Genomic DNA, 26,753 nt, shown 5'->3' with positions numbered 1-26,753 from the left:
TTTTTAGCTCATGGAAGCAACCAGAAAGCATCTTTTTTAAAATCAAATTCACCCACATTTGTTCTCTTGCATCACTTCTTATGGCTAAGCATGTCCTGTGAATTCTAACCATGCATAAAAATGGTAAAGCAGCAACATTTTCAGAGAACGTGTTCCAGTTTTCTGAAGTGTTATCTTTTTAAATTACATATTGGATGCACAACAGTGAAGACCAATGAGTCAGAGTGCCATTTCTCTGCCTTAGCCCAGCTTTAAAAAAGAAAACTTTCACAAAACATGGCTTACACAGAAAATATTGTCTAGGAGCTTTGTAGCGTTGCCTGCGTATGTGCCTCCGTGTTTACATTTAAAAGCACCAAAGTAGCCCACAGTTTCCAGCATGCAGTGAACTACGATTAAGCAATAATGTTATGAAATTAAAATGTACCATTTTTACAAGCCATGCCTCTCTATTGGTATACGGACTAATCACAGCCTCCATTTTTAAACGCAGTAACCAGGAGCCCAATGGCCACAACTAACTGCCAGTTTGATCCCTCGTCAAAATACATCACAGCGAACCGCAGGCTCCCCACACGCGACTCGCTCCGGTTTTGCTTTCGCCACGTGGCGGGGAGCGGGACGTACCGTGGGGGGGATCCCCTCGCAGCCCTCCAGCTTCAGCACCTCAGACAGCAGCACCACCTCGCCCACGAACGCGGCCAAGGGTCGTTGGCGCCTCCGTAACCGAAGCCAAATTTACCTTCTGATGGCAAAGTGAGCTAAGGACTTGCAATTTTCAGCAAGTTTTCCAAATAACTTAGCTTTAAAAGTATTGTTATTTCCTGTATTATGTAGGGGACAGAGAAAGAAATCCAGAAGCGCATCAAAACTTTGATCGGTTTCCAAAACTTTTGAAGATTCTGTAAACCAGCCAAATGCTGCAAGTACACTCTGTTTATTAATAAATAAGTGTTCATACCAAGCAGCCTACACGGTTTTATAAATGTCCTCTTCAATTCTGCTTTCATCCTCAGGTGGGATTTTGTATTTTTTCAGAGTTATGCTTTTCTCTGAACTACAAAACAGTTCACTTCCAGTTTGTTTTTAAGAAAGCACCAGTTTAGTTCATCCATGGCTTTCCAACTAGGCTTTCCATGGGTTTAAATATAGTCTTTAGGAATCAAGAGTCTCATCATTCAAACTGCCTTGTAACACTGATGAATTTCTATATGGGCATACACTGACTTATCCTGATGTCGCCATGTTAAACTGGAGCCAATGTGACAGTCACAATTCAAAAACCAATTTTCTATTCTGCCGTTTGATTTTTGTGGGTTGTTGGATTAACCTGAATCCTGAACTAGGATATATTTATGATAAACTATTGGTACAGCCTATTCTTCTTTGAGGCTTAAAGCGAAAGATTAATTCAAACAGTCTGTGTGCAGAAGTGATGACTCCTGTATTCTCTTCACTCATTCTTTTCCCTCCTGTATTTGGTGCACAGTATTCCCAGGACAAGGGTGCTTTTCAGTCTTCATCTAGATCTTTTCAGCTTAACAGCTGCAAATCTGGTACATGGTGTTTCACTTCCCGGCTTTATCCTACACCAAAAGCAAGAATAACATTAAAGTTACTTATAAAAGAAGATACATATTCACATCTTAGAGCTGAAGGCTTTAGCAGGGAAGAGGGACTGAATATCTAGCCTTTCATGTCAATGTTTTTCACAACACGCAGAAGTCATCTTAAAAGAGATTTGTTGTGTGCTAATAAAAGGATGTTGAAATGAGGGCACCCAACCCCAAACTTTCTGTTTGTTTATATATGGGCAGAAGCATGTGCTACTCACCTTCTCTGCACAACCCACTCATTCACCCTCCCTGGCCTCGGAGAATCTCCGTGGCCAACTCCGCTACCCTCACCTCATAGCAACTCAGCTTTCTGACTATTGCACCCCGATATAGGACATTACAGCTACAACAGGTATTACAGCTAGAGCAGGTATTACTATAATACCAGATCCTTCTTAATTACCACGTCTGTCTCAAAACAAAGACTCAAAAAACCCTTACCCAGGCTACATCTCTGTTAGCAGAGACCCTGCACACTCATTTCAAACAGGAACGTGAGGCAGGCAGGCCACAGAACCAGCGGTTGCAGCTCCAGGCTCCCAGCAGGCACAAGGTGATAAAGGGGACAAACCCTACATTGCCGCCACAGTGGCAACCACCACCACACCTCCCCTCACACTGACCTGGTACCACCACAGGGCTCCCACCACAGAGATTGCAGCCTCCACAGGGCCCACCCACCACCACAGCCCCCCGACCCACCGCAGCCCACTGCCACCACAGCCCCCCGTTTCGCCTCCCCAGGGCCCATCCACCACCACAGACCCCCAACCCACTGCAGCCCACCGCCACCACAGCCCCCCGTATCGCCTCTACAGGGCCCATCCACCAACACAGCCCCCCAACCCACCACAGCCCACTGCCACCACAGCCTCCCATATCACCTCCGCAAGGGTTGACATCCACTACAGCCCCCTGTATCGCCTCCACAGGGCTCGACAACCACCAGAGCCTCCCATATTACCACTGCAAGGGTTGACATCCACCACAGCCCCCTGTATCGCCTCCACAGGGCCCATCCACTGGCACAGTCCCCCGACCAACCGCAGCCCACCGCCACCACAGCCCCCTGTATCGCCTCCACAAGGGCCGACAACCGCCGACAACCACCACAGCTCTCCCGCCGCCCCAGGGACCTTCGCCACCACAAGCGCCAACCGCCACCTCAGGGGCCACGCCGCCACCGCAGCCCGCCCTTCCTCCTCATCTCGAGGACCTATTGGCTGCCGGAGCAGTCACTCAGAAGCAGGCTCCGCCCCTCCCCGCGAGGTGGGTGTCAGTAGGGGGGAGGCCTCCCCCCCCCACCCGCCGCCCGCCAGGTGGCTCGCGGCGCCTCCCCCGCGCGGCGCGGCGCGAACCTCTTCGCGCCTTCCGCCGAAGTCCCGCCCCGCCCCCCCCGCCTTGCCCTCCCCAGGTGTGTGCGTGCTACGTCACCCCTCCCACGCGTACGGGGCGTGCTGGCGTCGTCGTCCTCCGTGCGCTCCGCGTCACCGCTCCTGGCCTGGCGCGCGGCGGCAGCAGCAGCGGCGGCCGCGGCCGGAGGGTTCCGCTCGCAGCGCCTCGGGGCTCGCTCCTCCGCCGGCGCTCGCCCGCCGCCTCCCTTCCTCCGCCGTTGGGGCCCCGCTTCGCGCGCGGGACCGCCCGAGCCGGGCGGCGGCGGCGACGGGTTGGTCGGTGAGCGGCGGCGCGGCCTGGTGCGCGCGGCCGATCCCGCCGCTCGCGTAACGCGGCGCCGCGGGTTCCCTGAGGTGAGGCCCGGGCTCGGGACGGGGAAGCGCCGCTTCTCCTCGCCGCCGCCATGAGCGTGGAGGCGTACGGCCCCAGCTCGCAGACTCTCACCTTCCTGGACACCGAGGAGGCCGAGCTGCTCGGCGCCGACACGCAGGGCTCCGAGTTCGAGTTCACCGACTTCACTCTTCCAAGCCAGACCCAAACCCCGCCCGGGCCCGGGCAGGCGGGACCGGGACAAGGCCAAGGACCCCCCGGAGCGGGACAGGGACCGCCGGGAGCGATCGAGGCACAGGTGAGTCGGCGGCGGGAGGCGGGGGGTGTGTTTGGGGGGGGGGGGGTCAGGGCGGCTCCGTTGCGGGGGGGTGGGGGGTGTAGGGTGGGGGGGGTCCGGAAGGGGCGGGCGGGCCCGGCCGCGGGGCCGGCGAGGGGAAGCCCTGGGCGGGCGCTCTGTCCCCGGCACCGCCGGCCGGGGGAAGTGGAAGCGGCGTGTGGTTGTTCGCCTGCCCCGTGGAGGGGAGGCTGCCGGCTGCGGAGGCAGGGCCCGGCCGCCCGGCGCTTTGCTGCTGCTGCCCGGGAAATAGAGGCTAAAACTTAGGGCCGGCCGCCTGCTGGGAAACGGCTCCGCCGTCGTGTCGGGACGGTGGTGTCGCCTCTCGGTGCCACGTTAAAGAAACCAGAAATGCCTCTGGACGTCATTTCGGGCTCGTTTCCTCTTTAAAGCGAGCGCGACTAGAGGTAGCGTTAGGTTATCAAAACTCGAGTACTGTGGAAATTCAGCAGTACTTCCTGGGACTTTTTTCTTCCTAGGGCAAAAAGCAAAATATGCCTTTAATTTTTTATATATATATTTTTTTTATCCTTTCTTCACCGCCGCGCGGTTGCTAGGCTGGTTTGTTTTGGGTCAGTACGGGAGTGACAGTCAATATGGCCTGCGGTTTAAGTTCAGAGGTCTGGTTCCTCAAAACTTAAAAACAGGTGACTTTTTTTTTTTAGTATCCTGTCTGTTGATGCTTGGTACTTAAATGGCAATTAAATCGCGTTTATTTAGCAATTCACAAAAGCAAAAGAAAAGTGGGAATTAGGGTTATATGCTCACAAGCGAAGAAGTGTTGCGCTGTGGCTGCGTCTGTAGTAAAAAAATAAACGAACCCAAAGAACTCTTCATGCTTTTTAAAAAGTCAAACTTTTCTCCATTTAAAGATCACGGAATATTCTGCGAAGTTTCATTACATCTGGGTAAATACTCATGTAGTCCCATTATTAACAACTAAATGTTTGTAAATTATCCACGTTTTAAAGGGTGAGTTTAAAGGGGAGTTGAAATGCTCTAGATAAATCTTCAATCCTGAATCAAACATGGTTTGAGTGGGCTTGATTTATCCTTTTACTTGCAAAACCTGATGTGTCGGGCTCTGTAAATACTAGAGCTGTGGAAACAGAAGTAAGCCAGCTGAAAACGGGCCAGCATGTCCGGGCACTGAGAATCTCCAGGTGTGCGGGGCGAGAAGGTGGTATTATCCCATCCAAGCCGTATGGGGTTTATCCCAGGATGAATTCAATGACTGTCTTGTGCTTGAAAGCACCCAGCGTACGGCCTGGGCGTAGCTGCTGCACGGTGGCTTGCTCTGGGTTAGTGTGTTTCTAAGACAGAGTTAAGAGATGTGACCCCATGGGCTGTTTGTTTTTCTGTTTAATTCCAGCTTTGAATTTGGGGTTTGGTGGACTTCATCCGTTTTGAGCATTGAGAGATCAGAATTATTAAGCAGCTATAGGAAAATCGTGTCTGCGTAGAGTCAGAATGTAGACTAATTGATTAAAAAGGCAGTTTTAATAAAATCTTAGTTTTTAAAGCTTTAATGGGTTGTGATCATTCCAGAACTTACAGTAGAGAAAGCGTGGCCAGAAGAAGAAAAACCACCCTGAAATAAGCCTTGTAAGCTAAAAGACCAGACGAGAGGATTAATGTGTCTTTTTTCTTTTTTTTGTCTAAACATGTTTGCAAAGCCTTTGAAGTAAAAAGAAAAAAAAAAGTATCTGGAGAGCACATTCAGGCACTCGTATGCCTTCAACCACCCCTCCTGGCAAAAAGGGAGGGATTTTTTCTTTTTAAAAAAAACGAGTGTGTTTATGTTTCTGCAAACTCTTGCAGTCATTCTGATCCTTGTTTTGACTCCAGAAATGTAGGTTTGGGGGAGGGAAGGGACCTATTGCAACGAGAACTCTCAGAAGCGTAGCAAGTGGAATGTCCTCCTGAGCTGGAGTGCAGCGAAGCCCAGATCCCTGGGTCTGTTCAGACTTGTACGCTTCAATGGTCTCGTGTGAGATAAGATTAGAAGTGATGTGTTTTTAAAGATTCCGGGAGAATATCTCGCTGCCTTCAACAGATAATTTAAGCTCGTTTTCTCTTTCAGCAGGGGACATACTAAATAGTAACTTCTAAGGCCCCAGAACTATCACATACATTTTGCTTAATTAAATGTTGTCACTCTGATTGTAATTAAGGCTACTTGAATACATAATTTTGATTTGGAGCTGATAAACTTCAGAGGTGATGCTTTTACTCTGTTGCTTCATATTCCGATGTATTCTTAGTGTTTAAAGATTGAGTGACGCAGAGCACCTCATTTCTTAAAATGTGATCGATTTAGCTGCTCTAGAAGACCTTCCTTTCTCAACATATATTTAATAGTTTAAGAGGATGTTGTTACAACTGATCAGTGTCCCACTGATGAAAGATAGTGAGGAGTTCGTAGCTCAGAAGCTGTTTTCTCTTTAGAAAACTCTATCTCCATTGTTTACATATAATTAAAATCAACCATAGGAATAGATTTTTTTTTTTCCCTAAATATTTTAAGATACATTCTGATTTCTGCCTTATTTTTTCACTCTTCCAGGCAAGGACTTAGTTACGATGCTAGGAAGCAGTCGCACGCTCAGCGAGTCCGAGATGGGCAAGGCACATGGCGTTAGTGTTAGCTGAGCTGTTTGAGTGAGTGGTAGAAGGAGGCTGGGTCACCTGTTGGAGTTTCGGTCTAGGCTATGGGGGCTGGATTTCATTTCCAGTTCCTCTAAGAACTTTTTGTGGTAGCAAAACGATCCATTCCTTGTTTCACAGGTCCCCATCTGGAAATACAGCTTGCTCCGCACTGCTTCGGAGGTGGTGTGGGGGTGAATGTTCTCAGTATAACCCCTTCCTTATTTAGGAAGGGAGAACAAATAAGTACAAGGGATTATAATAAGGTACAGTAAATAGTCTATAGCTTTAAAGTAAAGAATCTACAAAGCACAAATAGTTGGGTTATCTCTGTGAGTCCAGAAGTGTGTATTTTCTTTTTTCCCTAAAGCACGAGGGGAAAATTGCCTGAAATCGGGACAGCATGACTGGGTGTCCTGCGGTTACTGTGCGGGGTTGAAGTGCGTTGCCAAGACTGATTGGACTGCAGCCCTGTAACGAGAGTGCTCTTCTAGCAAAATACCTACTTACCTGCAATTATTTTTCTTGTTGCAGCTTGAAATGTACCACTTTAAAGTAGGGCTACATTAAGTGGATATAGCTGTGTTCACCTGTGGATCAGCTGCTGACGTGGGTGGGGTTTGTTAGCCAGAAGCACCGTGAGAAATTGAGATGGTAATATTCTGTTACCTCTGATTTCGGGACTCGCTCCCAGGGTAGGTAGAAGCCACTACATAAATGGTGTCATCACGTTTGCTATTCTGTAACTCAGTTCCCTGGGCCTCTACTGTTGTGTTTCGAACAGTATTTTAGAGGCCAGAAGAGGAGCGAGGGAGGGACTGGTACCATGGTGATAGCTTCAGAGCACCTCAGTGTTCAGATGGCTGTAGCTGTTAAACTTGCTGTGCCAGAAGTTTCAGTCAACGCTTTTAAAATAGAGAAGCCCCCCCCCTTATACAACAGTAGATGGTGCCAGATTTTTAATAATATGCACATAGGCTAACATCACAGTAGGTTTTAGAACAAAAGTTGAGTCACTTCCTCATTGTGTGCCTGCCAAGGCCTAGTACTCGCTGCTGGATTTTCATAGTAACAGGTGACATCATTCCTGCCTGACTCCCTGAAAGGGTAGGAGCTCCCTGGGGTGCAACCAACACAGTCACCTGGTGCAGAAGCACAAATAGCTTGCAGTTGTTGTAGTTTCTTGGGGTTTTGCCTTAAAAAAAAAAAAGCTTTACAATTTTATTACTGTTTGGTGAAGGAATTTTTTGAGCATCCCCCCAAAAAATTGACTAAACTTGTGAACTGATGTATATAATCATAGAATCGTAAAATGTCCTGAGTGTGAAGGGACCTGCAAGGATCATCGAGTCCGACTCCTGTCCCTGCACAGGACAACCCCAAAACTCACACTGTGTGTCTGAGGGTATTGTCCAAGTGCTTCGTGGCTCTTTGGAATAGGCTGACAGAAATGCACCTGCAAACGTTGGGCATTCAGGCTTCTAAGAAATTCAGATTAACTTAAGGCTTTGGAATTCTGCCTCTTCTATGATCAGTGAAGTTATCTTTGTATTGTCTAAATGGCACTATTTATTTAAAATGGATATTTATCTTCAAATGTCTGTGGAGATGCTATTACGCAGTGAGCTGATTGGATTTGGGTTCATCATACTAATGGGCCGTTGCATGCTGCTGCGGTTTCTTTCGGTTTCTCCTTTTTCCTTCTGCTGCTTCTGCACACTCTGTGCTGACGGTTCCTCTTGGCTGATTCTTTCTATTAAAAGCCAGTACTTGGAGGTAGCATCAATAGAAAGTCGCACCATTTAGATTGTTTTGCAAGCGCACCTCACTTCATTGGAAGATAGTGAAACAAAGCTTGTGTCATTGAGTCCAGCTCCTTACTGCTGAGGGCAAATGTGAAGGGGCTTACACTTGTTTTTAAACTTAACTCTTGCAATTGGCTGTTAAATTCTAATGTGCAATACTGAAACTAGCTGGCGTGGAATCTAAATGAGACTTTCACAGAAGTAAGCTTGTTTTGATTTGCCTATGAGTTACAGCTTTAAAATGCTGCAGCAACTATTTTTATCAAATTCCTTTTAATAAAGATTTAGCATCGTTCTCACTGTGGCCAACTGTCTTGTTTCTTGTCAGAGAATTAAGTTACAGATACCAGATAAATGGCATTAAATGTCTAAGTGCGGAAGAGTTATTAAAATTCCATATGGACAGACAAAGGCCTTGAGTGATTTTTATGCTCCCATTTTTTACCTAGTTAATATTGTCTCTTCTAACCCAATACCTTTAAAAACGGGGTGTGTGTGTGTGTGTGTGTGTGATGATTTTGCTGTGATAGGGAAACTACCTCACAGCACTCATATCAGATGTTTTCTTAATATTGTGCTAATGGCTGCAGTCACTGTGGTGGTCCCTTTCCCACCTTTTTCCACTCAACATTACCATGGATTATGGTGTGCTTGTCTCTCAGGTTTTAGTGAGATTTTTGGCTGACCAAGGGGTTGAGTGACTAGAGTTCTGGGGAGTGTGGGGGTCTCAACAGCATGGTGCTGAGGTGCTGAAGCTCCCTGCGGCTGTTTGTCTGTAGAGATGCGGCAGTGGAATTAAACCAGAACAGCTGCAGGGCCCGAGGGGCAACGGCTGCACTAGCCATGCCGAAATCTGGTTTGTGATGTTCGTACTTCTTGGTGCCCCTTCCTGGTGGTACTCGGTATTGCCAAACTCTAGCCCAGCTAGAACCATGCTAAAAAGGAGTTATTTTTAAGTCCAGAAAGACTCGGTGTGTTAAAGTTGCTGACTCAGCACCAAATGTTGCAGAACTTCACGGTTCTGGGAGTTGGGGCGCTGTCAGCAGAAGGAGAGCACACCTGTACGTGCTGTGTTGGCACACTCAATCTCTGCAGTGTGTTGCTTTGGAAGCTTGAGCTGCTTTACTAGTTTTGATGGACTTCTGCAGTTTTCTTGGGTAACTGAGAGAGGCCTCATTTGTTTTAAAGGAAAGCATATCATAGAACAAATGCAAAGTACCACAACAGTGACTGTCACACCTGATGTGTTTTGCAAGTATGTTTGATTCCGTATGTAACACGGTTGGTATATCCTGAACAACCGATACTGCCTGGAGAGTTAGATGCTGAAAACCAGTTTCTGTTATTTCTTGTGCTATTTCAATTTTACCTTTGTGGTTTTTTTTTTTAATTAGGCTTAGATTAGAACAGGTTGCTTGATTACCTGCTCACTATTGTCCAAGTGTCATGAAGTCGTGTTTCTGATACGGTGGGGTGGAGGGGAAAGGTTGATTTAGTGACTAGAGAACAGCAGAAATAGGTGGGGAAGGTCCTATCCAATAAAGATCCTGATTTCAGGTACGTTCCTGGAGTAAAATGAAGGATGAAAAACCAATGTTTGATACTGCAGGAATTGTTTAAATGGAATCTTGTGTGTTTTGTAAGACTGCGTAGAAAAAAATGCAATCTGCAGAAAAGGAATCTCCTTTTGTTAACTTTTTTCTACTCATCAGTTGGAGTTCAAGTAATCCTGTAAAATAGGAGCTAATGAAGCAAGTAGTGATTACGTAACTGGTGTGCGCTTCAGCTCGTACCAGCATTTTATTTTCCTCTTGATGCTTGTCTAAATTAAACAAGTTTTTGCTTTGAGGAGTAGGGATTGCTGTCCTTGGCTTTACGTTTGAGTGTTTTGTCTATATAACAAGCACTGACCTTGTGTTTCAGGTTAATGGCCCTGATGGCATTCTACAGAATGGAGCTGTGGATGATAACGTGGCTAAAACCAGCCAGCTTCTGGCAGAGTTGAATTTTGAAGAAGATGAAGAAGATACCTATTACACAAAGGATCTTCCTGTGCACGCTTGCAGGTACGACCTAATCTTTGCGTCAGGCTTCTTTATATCCAGAGGCCAGGAGCACTTTGTGTGAGTGAAAGGGGTGTGCTTAGAGGATTTTTAGATTTTGAGAGCAACTTCCTTGGAGACAGCCACGTACTGGTAGGAAAATGGTGCCCTCTGGTGAGCTCTTGTGTATACTTACAGCTGCCGGGTCCAGCAGGCGTTGACCTCCCCTGAGGAACAGAAGGCTAAGCCAGCTGAGGGATGGTGATGGTGGGAAGTGTTAAAATACCCCAGACAAAGAGTTTAACTCGTGTTTGATGCTTTCACTAGCACTTGTGTTCCCTAATTTTCACTCCCCCTTGTTTTTGTACACTACTAGGAAGTTTAAATCTTGTATTTGAATTTTCCTATAAGTAACTTCCTGTTTGTTTTTAATTCCAGTTACTGTGGTATCCATGACCCTGCTTGTGTGGTTTACTGTAACACCAGCAAAAAGTGGTTCTGTAATGGGCGTGGAAATACATCTGGCAGGTAAATGGTCAAATGATGGAAATGACAATCTCATCGTTGGGTGTTTGTGTTGAAGTGTGATGATGGCTGTGACTTGCATTTTTGGTGATAATTGAAGTCTAGTGACTTAAATAGGAGCCTCCACTCTCCTGTTTAGCTTTTCCACTGTTACTGACTTAAACCTCGATCTCAGCAAAACTTGAATCACTTCTGTGAACTCGCTGCTTCTTCCCCCATCCTGTGTTCCTGCAAAGCACAGTAGAACTGATGCTCTAGACTTACGGAGCTTCAGGAGGCTTCTTTCAATTACCAGTAACATAAAAAGAATTTTTTGTTTCCTGTTCTTTCACTCTCATCTACCTTAAAGCATTTGTGCCCTGAGAAACTGTTGAAATGGTGTTAGCGGTATCTTTGCTTAGGTGAAAAGAGCAAGATCTTACCAGTGTCTGCCACAGCGAAAACAGGTTTTTGTTTGCGTCTCTTAATGACTGAGCTGATATATTAAGCTAAGACTAAATCTGATTTTCCTCTTAACCTCATAGAAATTTATGTCCTCTCTGGTTTCAGCCACATTGTTAATCATCTCGTGAGAGCGAAGTGCAAAGAGGTGACTCTCCATAAAGATGGACCTCTAGGAGAGACTGTCTTGGAATGTTATAACTGCGGATGTCGTAATGTGTTTCTCCTTGGCTTTATTCCAGCCAAGGCAGACTCTGTGGTGGTTTTGCTGTGCAGGTGAGAGAATGCCTTTGTTGGCATGTTTGTGTCAAGTCTATTGCATAACCTTTTTTCTAAATGGCAACCCTTGCTTTCATTTTGTACCAACATATATTTTATACTCTGCTTTGCCACCTTTTTTCCTTTAAATGATCGTATGGGCCTTGTGAATGGTATACAAGTAGGCGATGCAAAAAGAAAACATTCTGTTACGCTGGGCAAATGTCTTGGGTCTATAGAAGAGTGTTTCTCCCAAATGAAGCAGGATTTAATGGAAGAAAGGTGTGTTTTCCCCTTCGTTAAACTGGGATTTTCAGGTTTGGAAGAGTAACAGACCAGTTCAGAAGTTACTCTGGAGCCCTACTGGAGTAGTGATGCTATTACACAGCATGTTTTTCTGTCAGCTCGTAAAATCACTTGAAGATGGCAGTAAATTAGAAAGGTTCTATCAGAGAACAGTATCAGAAATCATGATTTTATAGTTGTATGTATTTTTATTAAATGCTGCCACTTACCATGTGTTTGACAGTAGAAGGTATGTTTCTACAGAATGAGTTCCCCTATTCGTTTAAACAAGAGATGGGAAGTAATCCTGGGTGTTTCCTGATACATATGTGTGCATAATCTTAACGGACTCTAACCACTTTCAAAGGTGAATGTCATAGTTAATATCTTAGATGCTGAAATTTTCAGTTTAGAAATGCCCAAGAAATACCACTTACAATACGGAGCCGTGCCGAGTGCTGGAACAGCGAACACGGGAGCTAAAGAACGCGTTGGCCCAGCAGGCTAGGTTGATTTGTGTTTTCCTTTGAAGTGAGGCACCCGAGTTGTTTTAAGAACACGATAAACCTATTTTTACACTTCACATGGTAGATTTTCTTACACTTGTCTAATTTAATAATTTTTTTCTGATATTTTGGTTGTGCAGGCAGCCATGTGCCAGTCAGAGCAGTTTAAAGGATATTAATTGGGACAGCTCCCAGTGGCAGCCTCTTATCCAAGATCGCTGTTTCCTTTCATGGCTGGTAAAGATTCCATCTGAACAGGAACAGCTGAGAGCGCGTCAGATTACAGCTCAACAGATTAACAAACTGGAAGAACTCTGGAAGGTATGTGCTGCTTTTCCAATAGTGATTAGATTTTACCAAGTGCTAGTTTTATGTTTTTATGAAGGAGGAACCAGACTTTTAGCAACTGTTTAAGGCAGGCATCACATGAGGTTTAAATCTTGCAGATAGGACAAGCAATGCAACTGGGGATTGATCGAAGGATTCAGGAGGTCATTTATCAAAGTGGGAAGGTTTCATCCTTAGGTTCTTCTGCTGACTTAGGTCAAGCAATCTGAAAAAACAACTTTCCCATACCGATTCTTTCCCTTGCTTCTGCTTTGCGCGATGACTGGCTGAGTAGGGAACTGTTTGTCCACGCTTGGTATTCGGTTACTGCATTTTGAGAGGGTTTTCTGTACGTGCTTTAATGCATAACAAACCTGACTGGATGTGAAAGAGCACAACACACAATGTCTTGGTGGTGTTCTAACAGATTGTTACACCTTGCTGTGACTTCCTGTAGTAGTGAAAGCCAGTCTTATCGGTCCTGTCGCACAGTGAGAGCTTGTTGCTTTTGTGTACTTAAAACTTTGAAACAAAACATTTGTACTTCAAATTCTAGGAAAATCCATCTGCAACCCTTGAGGATTTAGAAAAACCTGGTGTTGATGAAGAACCCCAGCATGTCCTGCTTAGATATGAAGATGCTTATCAATACCAAAATATATTTGGTCCTCTAGTCAAGCTTGAGGCAGACTATGACAAGAAACTCAAGGAGTCTCAGGTAATATGCTTGAAATATGTCTGTCTGAGGGGACTTTTGACCAGATCTCTGATACCAAAACACGTGGTCACTGTTAACAGCATAGAAGGAAGGCTCAAGCGAAATAAATACCTTTACTGCAATGTAACAGTGCTGTAATAATTACAGTAGTAATGGTGGCATATGGTAACAGGGAGAGGAAAGAAAAATCCTCAAACTGAGGTTTTAAAAAAGAGCTTCGGAACTTCCCTCTTTCCTGTGTTCAGAGTTTCTTTCCAAGAACCATATTCTATCGTGGAACTGTGCAACTTGGCCACCTTCTTTTATGTTATCCTCATAACCTGCAGGTACCTTTGGCAGTCGGTTTCCAGTCAAACTTGAATTATATGAGGTCATGCAAGCACTTACTGAATGTTTTTAAGGAGAGGGGGGGAATAACGCAGATGGTGATTATGGCTTTGTTTCTCATTAAGTAACTCTTTTGTAGAACAGACTTATCTGCAGATGGCATGAACTCAGTCTGTAAGAATAAATACAGATATCTGTCTGTACTGTGACATTGGAACAGCAAATTTTGTACTTTTCCACTGTTTTGAAGTACAGGACAGCAAGGACTGTGGTAATTCACAAACAGTTCTTTAAGAACATAATAATACCTTTTCTTTACCGTTAGACCCAAGATAACATCACGGTCAGATGGGACCTGGGCTTGAACAAGAAAAGAATCGCTTATTTCACTTTGCCAAAGACTGATTCAGGTATTGACAGCTTGATTGCAAGTTTTTGTCTTTTTTTATGCCTGGTAAATAACATCAGTATTTAAAGAACTGTGATGTTCTGGCCTGGGATGGTACTGTAAGAGTGTTGTGTTGGGGGGGGTGGTTGTTTGCTGGCAAATATCCTGAAAGCGTTGTTTTCCTTCCTTTGTAGATATGCGTCTTATGCAAGGAGACGAGATCTGCTTGAGGTATAAAGGAGACCTGGCCCCCTTATGGAAAGGAATTGGTCATGTTATCAAAGTTCCTGATAGTATCCTTTACTTAGCGAGCCTTCACGAGGGCTTAACTGAAGGTTGAATCTCTCTGAGAAATCAGTAAATGTGTGTAAAAGTAATTCTGAGATAATTTTAATTTGCCGTGGGGATCTGCTAAAAAGAAATCAAAATTGGGAAAAAATAAAATTCAAATTTTTGCTATAGATTACTACTTAACGAGGTTCTACAGATTATGGTGATGAGATAGCCATTGAGCTGAGGAGCAGCGTTGGAGCGCCTGTGGAAGTTACTCATAACTTCCAAGTGGATTTTGTATGGAAGTCTACTTCGTTTGACAGGTATTGAGAAAGCGCTTTGAAACTTGGCAGGTAGCTGGTGCAGCTGGTGTACGTATTTTCCTATATCTTCAGTGGGAATTTGTGAACAAGAAAAGTTGTTTTGTTCTGGAACACTTGTGATCAGAAGACTCGATATGGCCGGTGTCACAGGTCTATGAACACACAATACCCGGTTCATAGAGCGACAGGCCTAACTTTTACTAGAAATAGAGTTAATGTGAAAGCCATCAAACTTGGTTTTTTTGCCTTTTGAAGGCATGCTTAAGGTTTGTGGCAAATACATCAAGGGGGGAAATTTACCTTATGTTTAGGGATACTTGGAATGTAAGAAGAGAAACTGTTTTGTGGTTCAGCTTCCTGAACGCTGCTCCACCACGGAGTGCTCCCTGGCTTCAGCTGGCCTTCAGAAACTTTGAATCGCTTTAGCTGAAATTTCAAGGCATTTGAATCAGGTCAACAGGCTTCAGATGTGTCTGTGCTGCATTTTGTAAGATAAGAGTTTGTTATCCTGAAAGATAATGAAGTTATAGCAGAGACTGAATGTACAAATCTTGCACCCAAAATTACTATTGCAGATTCTGTCAAAGGCTGGTGTTTCTCTACGGATTTTCCTGGTTATAATACTGTGTAGTATTTACGTGGGGAAAAAGATGATCTGTGTTCTTGAAGTCTGATTTTTCTCTTAACCCTTTAGGAAGCCTTCTACATTGTTCTCTTTTCCCAAGGTGTATTTTAATTTGTGCCTGATGTCTGATGAACCTTTGTGTAGGACACTTGTGGATAGTTGCCTTTGGCCTCACACTGACATTTTCCTGTCCTTCCCTCGCTTCAGAATGCAGAGTGCTTTAAAAACCTTTGCCGTGGATGAGACTTCGGTGTCTGGGTACATCTATCACAAGCTGTTAGGTCATGAGGTAGAAGATGTAATTATTAAATGCCAGTTGCCAAAGCGCTTTACAGCACAAGGACTTCCTGATCTCAACCATTCTCAGGTAACCTCATCTCCTTTTTACTGAACACAGAGAATATGATCAAGGATTTACGAATAGAGGTTGAAGAGCTTTGTAACTTCCTGAGCATTGCATGCTAAATAGCAATAAAAAAAAATGTTACAGGTTTATGCTGTGAAGACTGTCCTGCAGCGTCCTCTGAGCCTTATTCAGGGTCCCCCTGGTACTGGGAAAACAGTGACATCAGCCACAATCGTCTATCATCTGGCTAGACAGGGCAATGGGTAAGAACTATTCTCTCTAAATCTTGATGTATGAGGTTACTTTATTAATGGCCAAAGAATCAACTTGTTTTTAAAAACGAAAATATTTTGAATCACTGAACTGAAAAGATTTTCTAGAAGTATATTTTTCTGGGAAGACTTGCGCTTATTTCAGGAAATATTCTTCCCCAGCATATTTTTAGGGGACGTGTGTTGTAACACGTGATTTTGTTGAGTCTATTGGAAAAGTTTACAGCTCATTGAGACTTTTTGCTTAATTTTTTTTTCAAGGCCTGTGTTAGTCTGTGCTCCAAGTAATATAGCTGTAGATCAGTTGACCGAGAAGATCCATCAAACTGGACTGAAAGTGGTTCGTCTGTGTGCTAAAAGCCGCGAGGCAATTGACTCTCCTGTGTCCTTCTTGGCATTGCATAACCAGATCAGAAACATGGATAGGTAAGAAATGGCTGGGGGAGGCGGGAGAGTGAAAAACCCTAACTTAAGCGTTGTGGTGGACGCAGCTGATCAGCTGCGTAACGATGGCAACACGTATGTGCTTGATGCGGTAACTCTGGTTCTATACGTGCCATATTTAGTTTTACAAACGAGCTCCGCTGTAATCCTACCAAGTTGTTAATTAGGCCGTAAAGCAAAATTCCACTTCTTGCAGCATGCCAGAGCTTCAGAAACTGCAGCAGCTTAAAGATGAAACTGGAGAACTGTCATCTGCCGATGAGAAACGTTACCGTGCGCTGAAACGAACAGCAGAGCGCGAATTACTTATGGTAAGGTTCCATCAGCTTAAATAACTGCTTTCTGCCGCTTGAGGCTTAGTTGCAATTTGCTGGTGGAGATCAGAGTACAGTTTAACTTTGGCGGGGGGGATTTCTGGAGTGGCGTTGAATGCTCTTCCATGTAGAAATACTGTCCGTCGATACCCTGCGTGATTGATATCCGTTGCGTTTCTGTCTCAGAATGCAGATGTGATCTGTTGCACGTGTGTGGGAGCTGGTGACCCGAGACTTGCAAAAATGCAGTTCCGCTCCATTCTGATCGATGAAAGCACCCAGGCTACCGAGCCAGAGTGTATGGTGCCAGTTGTCCTGGGAGCAAAGCAGGTAGGAGCCGTTGCATTTCATCAGAGAAAACGGTTTATAAATGGAGGAAGTAGCGTCAAGCAGTAACGTTTGCAGTGTAGGCACGTAGAGATGCAAAGTCCTTTCCTTTCACGGAAGATGCTTCCATAATATACATCTAAATGACTATTTTGCATCAGTCCCGTTGGTCTTCTATCTCCATACCATAACCTCTGCCTAGAACATGCTGGTCCTGTTGGAACAAGCTGGAGACTGAACAAGATTTTATTGGAAAATGATCAGCCCAATAGCTAGTTGACAGCAAAGGTTTCTAAGCCTTAGATTAGATCTGCAGCATATGAAAAATCAGATTAATTAGTCCCAAATATAGTAGGATATTGCTATCGTTTCTACCTACTGGGCATGCTTCAGAAAATACCAGCTGAGATCTAACTTTCTTCTCCACAGCTTATTCTTGTGGGTGACCACTGCCAGCTTGGTCCTGTTGTGATGTGTAAAAAAGCTGCAAAGGCCGGCCTGTCTCAGTCCCTCTTTGAGAGGCTCGTGGTGCTGGGGATTCGTCCCATTCGCCTGCAGGTGCAGTATCGCATGCATCCCGCCCTCAGTGCGTTCCCATCCAATATCTTCTATGAGGGTTCACTCCAGAACGGCGTTACTGCAGGTAAGCGAGAGTAGTTCTTCTGCAAATTGCTTTCTTTTCCATTCATTAAGGATCAAAGGAAGGATTCTTTAATCTAGATGAGCTTTTTAATACATTTGCTGAAAAAGAATTGCCGCTACAGTCTACAGTTTTGAGTCTTTAAGGTGCTTTGATATGAAAATGAGTGTTCTTGCTAGTAAAGCAGTGCTAACTTTTTTTACTTACTGTTTTTGTGCTCCTCAGCGGACCGTGTGAAAAAGGGTTTTGATTTCCAGTGGCCACAGCCAGATAAGCCAATGTTTTTCTATGTTACACAAGGACAGGAAGAAATTGCCAGCTCAGGCACCTCTTACTTGAACAGGTAAAAGTCAACAGTGAGATGTAAGTTTACACTGGGACGCAGTACTTTAAGTATCTCAAATGTGAGGGAGATTGTTAAAGGAATCTGAATAATCCTGTGACAGCCCTTTGGATACAGTCACAATTAATGAAGTCAAGGGAAAGTGCAGCACACGGTTCCCACTGCAAACCAAATAGTTCTCTATCCTTCAGAGTCTCTGCTACAAAATCCATAGTGTTGGGTATTCACCCTACCTTGTGGTGCCTTGCGATGTGATGAAAGGCATAACAGCTAAATAAAGGCTTCTGTTTTCAAAGAAGAGTTAGTTTCTGTTTCTGTGAGGGTGGTATCTGTGCTTCGAGTGAGCCAACCCACAGACCTCAAATGTACGGTGTGCTGGGCTACCGTGCTTCAGTGCTGTAATTCTTATGTCCTGCAGTACTCCTCCTAAATTAATAAAACGCTGTTTCTTGTTAACAGCTATGACTGAAACTGCCTGCGTGGTTTTTCTGATAAAACCTTGCCTTCAAGGATAGTGCAGGCTGGGCTGCATTTCAGAGTTCATTCGCCCCAGGCTCCCTTTACAGTAAAACAAAGAGAAAAAGGCATCTCCACTGGGAGCAGGTCAGATCTTAGTGGGTTTGGATTATTCCGTGGAGGTGCGTGTTTTCCTTCACTGGCAGCATAAGGAGCATGGGACGATGAAGTGCCTAATACGTGGGATGAATTTGGGCCGGCAGGTAAACTGGCTGCCGTTGCAGCAGGAAATGCTGATCAAGTCCCATTTCGAAGCCAAAATTCCAGCAGCTCCTGAAGCAGAGTCCCGAGTCTTAGATTTTGGTGGGGGTGCGAAAGGGATGGGAATTTAACTTTTTCTCTCACTTGTTTTTTTTTTTTCCTGCACGTTCCAATTTCTTTATCAAAGACTGAGCTTGAAACGTTCTGCTCCTCTTAGTCATACGCATTTGTTCATGTGCCTGGAAGGGAAACCAGACCAACTTACGAAAAATATCTGCTGTGATATTTTTAATCTGTCTGTTTCATGAACAGCATGTGCAAGACTGCTGAACGCAGCAAGCCAGATTGTGCACAAACAAATGGCACAATAGTTGGCTGACAGGGAGGTTGGCATTAAAAAACATTCTATATTTAAAACTTTAAGATAAAGCAACTGAAGGATCTGTTTGCACAGCAGGCCGGAACGTTTTTAATGATCTCGAAGTACCCGTGTACATTTAACTCTGCTAAGAAGTACCATTCCAGAACAATGGCCACTGCTAATTTTGCTGTCCTGGGGAAGTGTAGTCGTGTAGTTCTGAGAAGTCGGAGGTGTATATTAAAGAGAAATTGCTGCGTCATTCTGAGACCTTTTTTTGAGGTGTCGGCTTTTGCCCGTGTTCCTCTGGCTGAGAATATCTATGCGTGGCTTAAGTCAGGAGGTGATAGTTGAATTAACTGGAGTGCTTGAGCAGTGCAACGTGATCTTTTTCCTGAAGAAGCCTTTCCCACAAAGGCTAGCACAGCATATATGTTCAAGTTTTTTTTTAAGCCCATTAACATGCAGAAAGTTACACCTAATGCCTTGATTCTCCTTAGATAAACAAATCTCTCCTTGTAGGACGGAAGCTGCCAATGTGGAGAAGATAACCACAAAGCTATTGAAAGCTGGTGCCAAACCAGATCAGATTGGCATTATTACTCCTTATGAAGGTCAACGATCCTATCTGGTGCAGTACATGCAATTCAGTGGTTCATTGCATACGAAGCTCTACCAGGTAAGGAGTCCCTGCACGAACGAGGACGCTTGGATGCAGAGAAGCTGGAAAAGTCAGATATTGTGAAACTTCACAGTATTTTCACTTTTAGTCTGGCTTCTTGGGCTTCAGCCTGTGTTTATTCTTTAGTAATTTTAGAGTGCTTTAGTTGATTGTCATTAAAATAGACCAGGGAGAAGAGTTTAGGATCAAATGCCAGCAAGTGTTGGGGGAGCAGCTGGCCAGATGGAGGAGCCCTGTTAAGGTCTCTGTTGAAAGGAAGGCTTCAGTGAGTCCATCCTCTGAGGACTCATTGAGGCACAGAAGGGAGAGGTCATTAGTGCTTTGGCCGTGGAAAAGCTGTAGTCAGCTTGTGTCTTGGATAAAAGCATCACGCCAAGAGACACGCAGGAAACCAAGCTCCATAAATTCTGATGGTCATACTATTTATTTGCTTGGGAATGTGTCCTCCCATCAGTGGAACTCCTCTACCAAACATCAAAATTTGTTGCTACAAACAAGGCGGTTGTATGTTTAATGTAGTCTGTTTCGCAATATTGAGAACTTGGTCAGTGTTTTCACTGAAGGAAAACTTGGTGGAAATAGTTTTACTTCTGCCAGGAATGATCTGTCCCTCTGATGCAGGTTTCTTGGTAGCTGGGAGCAGCAGTGCTAATTTGGGGCTGTCTTACTACGAGGTTTTGGAATAGTCAGAAGTCCTATTGGCTCCATACCTAGAAAAGGATGCTTTCCGTAGTGCGAATGCCAGTTTTGGGGAAATGCGAGAGCCATAAAACAGTGAACATAAAAGTAATTTGTCCTAAACTGAGACTGTCTGTTCTCCTTTAGGGAAACTATTTAATGACCAGTGGAATTATCAAATCATTCGTCATTAGAAAAATAACATTTTTGTTAAATGATGGGAACTGCTAGTGCTCGGCCAACGCGTTCTGTAATGCCTGTTGGTAGCATAACTGTTTTGCACTCTGCTTCCGTGATTTACGTGTTTTCCTCTCTTTCAGGAAGTGGAAATTGCAAGTGTGGATGCCTTCCAGGGACGAGAGAAGGACTTTATTATCCTTTCTTGTGTGAGGGCCAACGAACACCAAGGAATAGGGTTTCTGAATGACCCCAGGCGTCTTAATGTAGCCCTTACAAGAGCAAGGTGAAGTAAAATTGGGTAAACTTTTAGAATAAGAGACCTAATTTGGTCTGCTAAAGCATGGATGCAGTCTGACTAACAAAAGGTCTGTGTTTCATGGGTAACGGGCCCATTCCCCACCCAGTTTAAGGGAGCCTTGAATGATTTCCACACTCCCTACAATTTCCAAGAGCAATCTCAACCTAATGGGGTACCCATTTGGCATCAGTAGTTTGCAGAAGCCACAGTGTCGTTTGCAGGACAGAACTCTTCCCTTCGTCTGCTTCTCCATCCCTTCCAGCAACCACTTTCTTTTTTTTAACCATTTTGCTTCTCTTAAAATGGATTTGATTACTGAGAAGGGTAGTGTGGAGTCAGTAATCTGTTGGTTGGCTTCCTTGGTTTCTGCAAGCTTTAAACCAGTACAGCGTGGCTGGTTGAGTACGCTGACGTGTTTGGCAAGCCTGCAGAAGGAAGCTTGTGATTATTGAGAAACTGGCTGGAGCAATCTCCTTTCCAGTGTTTTGTCATACTACAGAAATCATCTGCTGTAAACAAATTGAGTCAGGGCTTCCTACACCTACTGTCACAGGCTCCTGTTCAGTGCCTGGATGTACTGTGAGAGATTAACTTCGAGGCTGTTTTGACATTAACGTGTAGCATGGCTTTGTTTAGTCAAAGTTAATTTTAGTTCCTCTGTTGTTGTACAGATATGGAGTAATTATTGTTGGGAACCCAAAAGCGCTGTCTAAACAACCACTTTGGAATCACCTGCTGAATTACTACAAGGAGCAGAAGGTTCTGGTGGAAGGACCACTGAATAACCTCCGGGAAAGCCTTATGCAGTTCAGCAAGCCCCGGAAACTCGTCAATACCATCAACCCAGTAAGTTGACCTCTCCTGTCTCTCGGATGTTTGTGGCACGAAGCAACTGGGGGTTGATTGATCAGTTATAAATGGATGGAAAAAAGTCACCCACAGCCTCACGCACCCATGACTTGCCATTTTTGTTGCCTAGTCAATGCGGTGTGACCCAAGTAAGTTGCTGCTTCAGCTGTTTTAAGTCGAGTGTGTGTAGAAAAGCCTCTCTGGTGCTTTAATTGCTCTTTATTTACTGCAGAATCTGGTAAGGGGGTAACTTGTGAGGTGGATGAAACAGTGTCTTGTGTAGAAATGGCAAGGTCGTTGGCCTGTGAGCTTAATAGCGTTGTACTTCAGTCCTCAACCTGCAAGTTTTACACTTGGTGCTTTAACAGAAGCAGTCATTTGTGGGGGGAGGCAGCTTGACAGCCATCACAGGGCAGCGGTAGGAACAGAGCAAGGGGAGAACTGTCATCAGAACCTCAAAACTGACTGAAAATTCATCACATGTTTCACAGCCTCCCTGTAGGATTATTTTTTTTCTTGTTGTCATGATGTAGTTGAAATAATAGTTGGATGTTTTCCATGTATTAGGACTAGTTTCTTCAGCACGTGTAAAGTATGTATTACCTGTGGAGTTTAACTGGATTTTTACCCACAATAACTTACACTGAAGTAGCAATGCAAAGCTTTCTATGCAAAGGCTTTGTCTAACTCCTATAATGCTTCCAGGGTGCCCGTTTCATGACGACTGCCATGTATGATGCACGTGAGGCTATTATTCCAGGATCTGTCTATGACCGGAGCAGTCAAGGTAAAGGAAGCTATCAAAATTAACACCTTTTTTTTTTTCTTCCCCCAACTAGTCCTTGGGGTGTGGTATCTTACACACTTCAAACTTTTACATGTTTGAAGAGCCACTACAGAAAAATACAGATTTGAGAGCTAAAAATGTTTGTGATATGCCTGGATTTTGCTCTCTGGATATAGAAGCCCCTCAGACTAACTTGATGTCTGTGGAGCAAGTAGGAAACAAGGGGAAAGGGTGTGTGTGTAAGCATTTCAGGGATCTTAGATGGTGCTGTGGAAGAGTAACTGCGTAGGGATGAACATGTTAGATGAGTGTGTGAAATCTTCAATTGTGGAGTAAATGGTGGACTAGAAATACCTGGCGGTTCTTGGCAGCGGTAGACTTGTCCTTTCAGTTTCTGGTTCTGATTTATCCTGCTCGCAAGTCCTCCCCTTACTGCTAGAAGCAGGAATAGGAATTGATTTTTAAATATTTGGGGTGCCTGGAATCACTGGCTCTTCCTCCCTGCCCCAGGGCGCCCATCCAACATGTACTTCCAAACCCACGACCAGATCGGGATGATTAGCGCCGGCCCCAGCCACGTCACTGCTATGAACATTCCTATCCCTTTCAACCTCGTGATGCCACCGATGCCACCGCCGGGATACTTTGGCCAGGCGAATGGACCAGCCGCAGGTATGGGGACACGGGTGAAATGGTACAAAAGCCCCATTTTAGGTCTGAAGTCGGAGAATGGTTTTTCCTACTCTCGCAGCGGTGTTGGTGAGAGTAGATAACGATGCGCTTCAGTAATAGATCGGAGTTGTGTGGAGTACAGACGCAATGGCACCGCGGCCTTCAGTGAGGGCTCCTTCGCCATGTCTACGCTGATGGTTCTGCCTTTTGAGTACTTATAAAATATTGCCTCTTGCGAGTCATCGAGTCTTTATAGAAACCTTAACTCTCACAAGTTTGCATGTGTAAGACTTCTCACTGTTGGTTGGAATAAATGCTTTTCCAGGACGTGGGGCGCCAAAAGGAAAGACTGGTCGTGGTGGGCGCCAGAAAAATCGTTTTGGGATTCCTGGAACTAGTCAGTCAAACCTTCCAAATAGTCAGGCGAGCCAAGATGTGGTGTCCCAGCCTTTCTCCCAGGGTCCACTGACTCAGGGGTATATCTCCATGAGTCAGCCATCACAGATGAGTCAGCCTGGGCTCTCCCAACCAGAATTATCACAGGTAAGCAGAATCTGATGTATAGTCTGCTCTTCTTCCTGGGTTTTATGTCGGTGATCCGCGTGCATGCACATCCCTGTTGCGTAGTGCTGAGGGAAACGGGAGCTAAAACTGTTTGCCAGTGACTCAGCCACAGCATTTCATACTCTTCCACTTGGTGGACTTCCCAGGTATCCTCAGGCATAAAAGTGAAATGCTGCATGGACAGGCTTGAACTCGAGCCTTAACTTTGACCCGCTTCCCTGTTCCAACAGCCAGCTATCGCAGAAACCTTTTATTTGTGGAAATTCTGCAGCAAAAAGAGTCGATTTAAAAAAACAAAACACAACCAAACAAAAAAACCCTGACACGGCCTCTCAGACTCTTAACGTTAACCTTGGCTGCCAGGTATTCTGCTTTGTAAGGGAGCACTTGAGCTTGATAACGAGTTAGAGGCTTAACACACACTTTCGTTTTCAGGACAGTTACCTTGGTGATGAGTTTAAATCTCAGATTGACGTGGCACTGTCACAGGACTCTACTTACCAGGGTGAACGTGCATATCAACATGGCGGAGTGACGGGACTGTCACAGTATTAGAGTGTAAGGCACCTGAGGTTCACGCCTCTGCTTCTTACTCCCTGTTTTAAGCTCATGAACGCAGGGTCTGTCTTAAGAATGACGTCCCTAACGCGACTGTTGTTTTGCTTGCTTGCTTTCAGGTTGAGGAAGAAGAGCTAAGCTTGTGTGGAGCTTAGTTCATCGGCATTTTATTCTGGGTAATAAAAAAAATAAAATAAAATGGATACCTGTTTTCCACTGCTAAAACTGAAGCACCACTGTGTGAGAGCAACAGGAGAAAGAAACCAACCAACGGAGAGGAGAGAGAGAGAAAGGAGCGCGCGCGAGAGAGCCCACTGCTAGCTCACTGAGACAAGGAGACTGACCGGAGAGGAGAGAGAGCACCGAAGGACTGGCTGGCGCCTCACTGGGAAGGCAACTCACCCTGAAATGAGTGGTCAGCCGAGTCCCTGCTCCCCCAGTCAAACAAGCTCAAGAGAAGGGCCTTAAGCAGGTTTCACTTCATTCCATACTTCTCTTTGCGAGCAGGGCATTACTTTTCAGAGCAGATGGGGAGAGGAAAACCCTCATCTCAGAGTTGTTCTCGTTTTAAAGGGGTACTATATTTTAGCAGTAACTGTTTACATTTTTAGAAGCAGAGTATCGAAAGAGAGAGGGAGAGAGTTCCTGACTAAGCGACAGCAAGCCAAGCAGAAATCCAGCAGAACATAGCTGATGCTCAACTCTGAGATGCAGGTTTTGTTGTCCAACACTGGCTCTGAAATCCTAGTGTCATCGTGTCGCCCACATTCTGAACGGGTCTTTCGTGACAAGGTGGTTTTAAAGAGATTCTTTCAAAGGAGCACTGAATTTTTAGAAGTTCTGTCTCTGAATTCTTAGTGGTGGACCTGGGAGATCCTTGTTCTGAGAAGCTTACAAAAAGTTTAAAACAAAACTAAATTAGAGCACCAAACTTGAGAACTCTTCAGCGTGATTAAAAGTTGCAGCAATCAGCCTCTTCTTCCTACATTGGATAGCAGTTAGAGTGAAAGGAGCCTGCGCGCTCGAGCAGGAGGAGGGTTTCAAAGCGTTTTCTGTATGCTTTAATTGGCTACTGTCTGGACTCTACTCTGTGAAAAACAAGCCTTTCTGCAAGATGAACTTTGCGCTTGAAAGGGGATGGGTTCCTGTGCCCTTCGGCCCTGGAGGAAAAGATGCTAACAGGCCTGCTTTACTCGCTCCCTCAGATCTGGGGAAGAAGTAGTGGAAACTGGGGATTATATTGGTTTTGAAGTAAAGACTCTACAATGTTACCGAAGCAGGTTGGAAAAATGGACAAAGCAGGCAGTTGTTGGAAGGTGGCCTCTGATAGCTGGGTATAATTAGAGATAATGGGTTAGGCTTTTGTGTGGCTTCTTCGGTGACTAACGCAGATAGCTGAAAGATTCAGGTGTTGAAAACCAAACCCGGAGCCTATGTTTCAGGTAGCGGGCACGGCCGTGCCATCAGTGCTGGCTTGAGAAATAGCTGCAAGTCAAAAGTGAAAACAGCACATAAGAGAAGCCATCCAATTTCTAAGTTGTACCCATGTCTTAACTAAGTCCTATGGGAACACTGGGAGCATTTTATTTCTGTCTAAACCTTTTTAGAAACAGCGCAGAGAATTTAAAATTCCTACAGACCCATTTTTATCAGATCCCTAAATTAGACTAACCTCTACCTCCTAATTGGCGAAGAACAGTAGAGTGTGGTTCACTAACCTTAGGTGTTTTTAAAGTTTGAATTCAGTTAGCTTTATACTCAAAGGGCTCCAAGTGTTTCTAGTCTTTTTTTTGGGGGGGAAACTCAGAAAATACCTCTCATATGAATGTATTTAAATGACATAAAACCCACTTTTTGTAAACTGGGGGGGAAAAGCCCTTTCATTACTGTCCTTTCTGTAGATCGTTGACCCGCTTTCATAACCTGTATTTGCTGTAGTTTTTCAGGAGTGTCTCTCCCCCAGCGCAGACCTGGTGTAGCGTACCCACACCGCGTGAGTAGCGTGCACATAAACACGGAGCAGGTGTTCCAAATTTCTCGTTCAGTCCTGCAGCGAACGTAGTTCGAGAACTGCGAAAGAAACTTTCCAGAAATGAAAAAAAACCAAACCAAAACAAAACCCATTCTTTTCTCATAAAAAGCCTCCAGAGTTTAGACTTCTAAAATGTGAAAGAATGGAGACACAGGCCACCTTCCTTCCTTGTAAGATGGACTGTTTTATTTATTAACATTGCCGAAGGGCTTTTTAATTTTTTTCCTTCCGTAGGCTGCGTAGTTGCATAGACTTTTCCGATAGGTTTGAGCTGTAACCCTCTGTGCAATGCAATCCATTGAGTAACGTAACCCCCTCCTCTCCCCTCGCCCCCGTTATTTCACTGATGGGAATGCTTGCCTCTGCTTTGTGCTGGTTTTTTCCTTTGTAGCAGTTACTCTGAGTTTTATAAATCCAGGCATCAGTGCTAGCACGGTGTTACTCTTTTTTGATTTTGTCTCAGTTTGTTTTAAACCTGTTTGTCATCGATTAAAATATTAATAAACAGCTCTTGCATTCAAGGTGGCC

General features: G+C 44.8%; 2 protein-coding genes across 7 annotated transcripts in view; one reads left to right on the top strand and one right to left on the bottom strand.

Moving 5' to 3' along the window:
• COMP (cartilage oligomeric matrix protein) overlaps positions 1–3,589 on the bottom strand; it is a 38,705-nt gene extending 35,116 nt beyond the window's left edge. The window contains exons 1-2 of one of the 5 annotated variants that reach the window (XM_064469326.1): positions 3,456–3,589; positions 628–1,586 (exon numbers count right to left, since the gene is read on the bottom strand). The gene's annotated coding sequence lies outside the window, so the exon portion shown is untranslated. Of the gene's footprint in view, positions 1–627; positions 1,587–2,057; positions 2,297–3,065; positions 3,199–3,455 lie in introns of those variants that run through there. The other 4 variants (XM_064469324.1, XM_064469325.1, XM_064469328.1 and 1 more) reach the window with 4 other exon arrangements.
• On the top strand, positions 3,415–26,746 carry UPF1 (UPF1 RNA helicase and ATPase). Of its 2 annotated transcripts, none has more exons than XM_064469323.1 (24): positions 3,415–3,639; positions 10,050–10,192; positions 10,607–10,696; positions 11,243–11,410; positions 12,324–12,504; positions 13,067–13,228; positions 13,881–13,965; positions 14,138–14,236; positions 14,431–14,539; positions 15,372–15,531; positions 15,655–15,773; positions 16,044–16,208; positions 16,423–16,537; positions 16,727–16,870; positions 17,297–17,510; positions 17,733–17,850; positions 19,448–19,604; positions 20,606–20,748; positions 21,435–21,609; positions 22,318–22,399; positions 22,910–23,071; positions 23,397–23,614; positions 24,071–24,193; positions 24,313–26,746. In XM_064469323.1, exons 1-23 carry the CDS (start codon positions 3,415–3,417, stop codon positions 24,188–24,190), a joined length of 3,354 nt encoding a protein of 1,117 aa, XP_064325393.1. In that variant the 3' UTR covers positions 24,191–24,193; positions 24,313–26,746. The 2 variants fall into 2 exon arrangements, with proteins under 2 accessions (XP_064325393.1, XP_064325392.1); XM_064469322.1 differs by having other exon boundaries at positions 14,422–14,539.
• Positions 26,747–26,753: the final 7 nt, after the last annotated feature.

The sequence above is a fragment of the Phalacrocorax carbo genome, chromosome 19 (assembly GCF_963921805.1).
Source record: "Phalacrocorax carbo chromosome 19, bPhaCar2.1, whole genome shotgun sequence".
NCBI lineage: Eukaryota > Metazoa > Chordata > Aves > Suliformes > Phalacrocoracidae > Phalacrocorax > Phalacrocorax carbo.
This window is presented reverse-complemented; position numbering and strand designations above follow the sequence as displayed.

Coding starts and splice junctions, on each gene's coding strand:
- UPF1 (XM_064469322.1), top strand. CDS start 3,415: ATGAGCGTGGAGGCGTACGGCCCCAGCTCGCAGACTCTCACCTTCCTG. Junction 11,411..12,323: donor GTGGTGGTTTTGCTGTGCAG/GTGAGAGAATGC, acceptor TTGGTTGTGCAG/GCAGCCATGTGCCAGTCAGA. Junction 17,851..19,447: donor GGCACCTCTTACTTGAACAG/GTAAAAGTCAAC, acceptor CTCTCCTTGTAG/GACGGAAGCTGCCAATGTGG.